Source organism: Callithrix jacchus, chromosome 11, assembly GCF_049354715.1.
Source record: "Callithrix jacchus isolate 240 chromosome 11, calJac240_pri, whole genome shotgun sequence".
NCBI classification, from domain to species: Eukaryota; Metazoa; Chordata; class Mammalia; order Primates; family Cebidae; genus Callithrix; species Callithrix jacchus.
The window spans coordinates 125185500-125191499 of NC_133512.1; the positions used below are offsets into that span (position 1 = coordinate 125185500).

At 42.9% G+C, this 6000-nt stretch overlaps 1 protein-coding gene across 8 annotated transcripts in view; it reads right to left on the minus strand.

Annotated features, from left to right (window-relative positions):
- PTPRZ1 (protein tyrosine phosphatase receptor type Z1) overlaps nt 1-1180 on the minus strand; it is a 182978-nt gene extending 181798 nt beyond the window's left edge. For all 8 annotated transcript variants that reach the window (XM_009003179.5, XM_009003178.5, XM_078343894.1 and 5 more), the window contains exon 1: nt 770-1180. In XM_009003179.5, coding sequence (XP_009001427.4) covers nt 770-827 — 58 coding nt within the window. In that variant the 5' untranslated portion in view covers nt 828-1180. The remainder of the gene's footprint in view (nt 1-769) is intronic.
- Between the last annotated feature and the right edge of the window lie 4820 nt (nt 1181-6000).

Below are 6000 nucleotides of genomic sequence, written 5' to 3' on the forward strand. Positions count from 1 at the left end.
ATTTCAGAATGCAGTTTCGGTTTTAAATGTCACCTGGAGGGTGTGGATGAAAGATGAAATCTGTGAATAAATATATCAACCTGCAGCTCTCCTCTGACTCTGGCAGCACTGGCAAAACCTAGAGATTTTGATTGAACTTTTTTTTTTTTTTTTTAAGTAACTGCTCAGACTTGAATATGACTAAATTGAAAGCAATAAAAAACCCTGAAAAGTCAGGTTGGTGCTTGTTCCTGTTATTACCTTTCAGGTGTGTGTGTGTGTGTGTGTGTGTGTGTGCAATTCACATCAGACACGTGTACTTTTCACTTAAGCCCATCATACCTGTAGCATAAAAGTGAACAGCAAAAAAGACATTACAGTAAGCGGCCCCGCACCGCAGTTGTATTTTTGGTCATTTATTTATCTTCGTACGTATCTCTAAAAGGCGATTTCTACAGTTTGCAAAAGAGGCGAGAAGAACGGCGGCGGCAGGGATCCGAGCAGCCCCAGCTGTCTCCCAGGGTCCGGAGCACGAGCGCCGGCGGGCGGCTGGCAGGGGCGAGGGCGCGGGGCGAGGGCGCGGGGCGAGGGCGCGGGGCGAGGGCGCGGGGCGGGGACGGGGCGCGCACACCCCCAGCGGCTGCCTGCACCGCTCCGTGGGAGCCCAGCCGGCGGCCCCCTTTTCCTCCTGGCTGGATGGCGGCGGCGACAAGTCGCGGACGTGCTGAAATCCCCCGCCCGCTTCCCACCGACCCCGGAGCTGAGACCCCACCGAGCTGTGCGCACTCACCCAGGCGGCAGACACAGAGGAGCTGAAGGCAAGCGAGGAAGCGCTTTGGGATTCGCATTTCCAGGCGGTCCGCGGGCCCCGCGCCGTGCGGCTCCTCCGCTTCTCCGAGTGGAGAGAGAGGGTGCGCGAGGGAAACGTTGGTTGTTTTTTAATCCTCCAGTGTAGAGATGGATGTGAGATGGTGCGTGCGTGGGGTGTGTGTGTGTGTGTGTGTTTGTGTGTGTGTGTGTGTTTGTGTGTGCGTGTGTGTGTGTGTTTGTGTGTGTGTGTGTGTGTGGAGAGAGAGAGACAGAGAGAGAGAGAGGGGGAGGAAGAATCCGGAGAAAGCCGCCGCGCGGTGCTGGGGCCGAGGCGCACGTCGGTCGCCGGGCGGGACTTTGCTTCCTTCGCTGGCTGCGGCGGCCGCGGTCTGAGCGCTCAGAGCGCAGCGAAGCCTGAGTGTCGGGTGCGCGCTCCGGCCGGGCTGTGCGCGTCGCGGTTCCCTGCGGGGGCGGGGGCGGGGGCGGGGGCGGGGGCGGGGGCGCAGGACCGTGCGGCTGGGAGCGTGCGGCGGGCCCGGGGTCGCGCGGGGGGCGGAGGGGCGCGGCTGCCGCTCTGGGTCCGGGTCGCAGGGTAGCGAGACACACAGACCTCCCTCCCCTGGTCCGCTGCCGGTGGTTTCGCGGCCCTGGAGTTAGAGGAATCCGCTGGGGTTTCCAATCTTCGCAGAAAAAAAAAAATCTCTCCTGGTTACGGCTCCGTCACTTCGGAAGGGAAGGGAAGTCCGGACCCCCGTCGTCCCGCACAGCCAGGGGTTGACCTTTGAGTTTCACCTCTAGGAGAGTTTCTCATTTTATCGTTTTCTGCAGAAGCTTAAGTGGGTCCAATCAGAATGTGCTGGGGGCGACTGAGCACGTTGTTTCCCTCCCTTTTTTCTTTCCATTTTCCTATTAAAGTAGTAGACCCCATTGCCTTTGGGAGGGTTGACTCCAAAAATCTCCAGCCCTGACTGTGACTAGTGTGACCCTGCCCTTTCCCTAGACCCCAACGAAATTGCCCTGCTGGGCACAGCTGTTTGGGGGAACTTTCAACACGGAGGTGGTCCTGCCAGACAGAACCACACAAGTGCTTCCCGCACAGGGTCGCACGGGAAGACTTTATTTCTTGATTGAAGGTTATGCAAAAAATGTATAATACATATCTTCTGCTGCCTTAGAGCTGGAAATGTCACCCTCGTGTGCTCTTTTCTTTAGTGGTGTTCATAACTAGACTGTAAGCACCTTGATGGCCGGGAGTTTGCCTCTATTATTATAATCCCAGCTCCTAGCACAGTAGCCTTTAAAAAAAATCAATCGGTGTTCCCTGAATGTTTGTTGAATTAATTTGAAGCCTAAAGAAAACAATAAGGTAATTGGTGGTATTCTTTACACCAAAAATTCATGAGATTTTCATATATATGATAGTCTTTAACTATTAGTAGATGGTTTTCTCTATATGAGACCCACTTTAGAGCCTTTTAGGAGTCCCATCTAAGGCACGGAAAGCCAAGTTCTGGAATTATCTCATGTATTCTTAGAAACAATTTGATGTAGGTATCTGTACAGTGTGTACTCTTGTGTCCTGTTCTTGTCTCAAAAATAGTATTCTAGCTTTAAAAAATTTAAAGAAAACTTACTGCACATAAAATTGAGTTCTGAATGTATTTCAAGTGTTACTATGAGTTCTTGCTAATATCCCAACCTGTGAACAATTGGCTAATGTAGAACTAATGGCAGTTTGCTGTTGCTTCAGGAGTAGATTATAGTCGTGTAATAACAGATTTTGAAAGCATTTAGCGTGTTTATTCAGAAACACGTGTCAATATTAATAAATTGATCCTTGATCTTATTTTTACCATGAACAGAAATAGAAATGCTACAGCTTTTACAAGAATTATGGTGGGGATTGATAGCTGCTCATATGAGTTTCTATATAGGAAGAAAATTTGGGGGCCTTTTTTTTTTGCTAGCATTACAAGAAGTGTGCAGGTGTATAAAGTGAGTATGCACAGAGAGTTCAGAGAAAGTGTTTATTTAATATTAACTGTAGTAGGCAGGGAAGGTTTCCTATAAATGTGTAGTTAAACAAGAAGGACTAACAGGAAAAAATTCATGTCAAAGGCAGTGAGGACAGGAAAGAAAGAAGCAGATGTCACATGCTATAAAAAAAAACAAAACAAAACAAAACCGTGTGAATTACATTTGAGCAGATTGAGTGGGGTCGGACTGTGACAAACATTGATTTCCCAATGGAGCAGCTTGTATGTGAAATACAAAACAGGGGCAATCACAAAAGAAACTCCTAAGAACTTCAACTATTTAAGGAAAGCTTGTTTTGCTCAGGGAGATTATGGTGTTCCAATAGTTTCCAATTATCAAGGATACCCCACTAGCCTGCAAGAATAATCCAACAACAACCACCATAACCCTGTCTTTTCTCTTACTGGACCAAAAAAGTCACATCACTAGTCAATCTTTTTCTTTTCCTTTTTTTTTTTTTTTTTTTGAGATGGAATCTCACTCTGTCACCAGGCTGGATGGAGTGCAGTGGCGCAATCTCAGCTCACTGCAACCTCTGCCTCCTGAGTTCGAGTGATTCTCTTACCTCAGCCTTCTGAGTAGCTGGAATTACAGGGGTGTGCCATCACACCCAGCTAATTTTTGTACCTTTAGTAGAGACAGGGTTTCACCATGTTGGCCAGAATGTTCTCAATCTCTTGACCTCTTGATCTGCCCGCCTAGGCCTCCCAAAGTGCTGGGATTACAGGTGTGAGACACCGCACCCACCCCTAGTAAAAAGGGAAGGTGAATATGTGCTTTCTTCTAATTTGGTTCTCAGAGTTAATTAATATTACTGTCATTCCCCTGGGAAGGCACAAAAGCCACCTTGAGGGAGCAGCCATATTGCTACTGAGGTTTTTAAGGAAAGCAGGTTAGAGGCCAATTCAGTGAGACTGAATGACAGCTGTGGAAAACTGACTGGTAGGACCAGTGGATGTGGTTCTGATGATCCTGGGGAGGGATGATGGAATAGGAGGTTGAGTTTTTTGGAAAATAGGTCACTATAATAGCCAAAGTGTGGGAGAAGAGAAGGCATCAGCAGAGCGGGAACATCAAAAAATGTACTGCATATCTCACAGTTCACAAATGTTACTGGAGTCATAGTCATTTCTGAGACATGGTACCTGCTCAATATGCATTAGCCAATGTAAGTTGAAGTTATAAACTTGCAAACCCACATACCTTTATTCAGAGTATACATATATATGAATTTATGTATACATGTATTCAGACAGAATGTATGTAGAGAAAGAGAGACAGACAGAAAGAGGCAGAGAGACAGAGATAGCAGAACCTATACCTAAAACATTAACTTGGTGAACTAGATCCATTTTATTCTCACCTACATACCATCCTGGAGCATTTTGTAAATTGAAACTCATGTCTAAGCCAAAGCTCTGAGGGTCTTCTCACTCTCAATAAGTATAATATACCATTTAGTACAAATAGTTTAGAGAAAGAGATGAGAAGAGATTATATTAGTTGGACCTACAAGGATGAGGAACATTTCTGCAGGTAGACAATGGTGGCTTAATGGAAGATTTGACAAAAATTTCAAAACTCGTAAGTTTTCCAAGAAAGAACAAATTTGAGGGTCTTTAAAATTTGTGCTTTACATTCAGTTTTTTAATATATTTCTGTTGTGTGTTCATTATGTTTATATATGAATTATTTCGTCTGTATCATAAAGGGACCAACATTCTAATAGGAGAGAAAGGCATCATTATTAAAACATCGGTGCATAGTATTGCCAGATAAAATAAAGGATGCCTAGTGAAACTCGAATTTCAGATAAACAGTAAATAATTTTTATGCACTCTCATGCAATATTTGGGACATTCTTATATTTAAAAAATTAATGTTTATCTACAACCCAGATTTAACTAGGTGCTCTTTATTTTTATTTGCAAATTCTGGCAGTTCATTTTGTTGCATCTGAGAATTTTCTAATATCAGGATTGGTCACTTGTGATTATGAAATGTTGATAGTTTTCCATAAGTTTCCTTGTTCCACGAATTATTTCTTAAGTGTCCCTAACATAAATATAGGTAGATGCAAATGGGGAAAAGGAGATGTTTACTCTGCAGAATCTGTTTGACTTTTAAATTCGATGGAAGTGCTTCTTAAACACTTCTATGTTGTAACACAGTGAGTATAGAATATAGTCACTGAATAAACTATGGAATTAAATGGTAAGCAAAATATCTGTGCTTCTTATAACAATAAGTTGTTTATAAGTTATAAGTTGTAATAAGTTGTTTGGCTCACATACATTTTTGCTCATTTTTATCAATTGTCATTGAAAACTATGTTTGAACAGAAGTTAAATACGAACAGAAGTCATTGAATTGAAACAAATGTCTACAGACTGAGAAAGTCATGCTTATTTTGCTTGAAGTAAAATATAGTTTTAATAATTATAAGGTGTTTGTCAGAAGCCAATCTCATTTTACCTGGAACAATGTATTTTAGACTACGAGGCTAGATTTATCATGTGTTTTGCACCTTACAAATTTTGTTCACATCTGATGGACACAATGATATCTACTTAGTATTCTTGTAATGTGAAATTTCTGAAAAGATGATGCTACTTTCTGCTTCAAAAGCAGTTTATTCCTACCTGCCTGAGCTTTGCATCTTTGTTCCTAGTGACCCTTAGGGTTTAGCTAGATAACCTGTTACTGCATTTTTCCAGTATCAGGCATAAAACAGGTAGAAGGGTACCTGATACCTCACTGATAGCTCCAGAGCTAAGAGTGATATGGTGCCCTGAGTCCATCTGAAGGAGGCATAATTATGTTTGAAGAAAACCACAGCATTTACCTACTTAGCCTTTTAGTATCTTGTTAGGATTGACTATAAAGTAATTTAAACCTATTATATTCAATAATTCAGTGGGAGCATTATATCAAAAAACACAAAAAGGCAGGAATCATTTTTTCCAATTTGGGAATATTTGGTATAGTACAAGTTTTAGGATAATTCTTTCTCAGTGTATCAGTAGAATAATATTATTCTGTATTTTGTATATTCTCAATGAAACAGTGGTTATAAAAGATAACCATAAACTTTGAAAATTACTTCTGGATGGATATTTCTTAGATTTCAGTTTTTCTTCTGTAAAAAGAAAACACGTCATCATGGCAAAGATC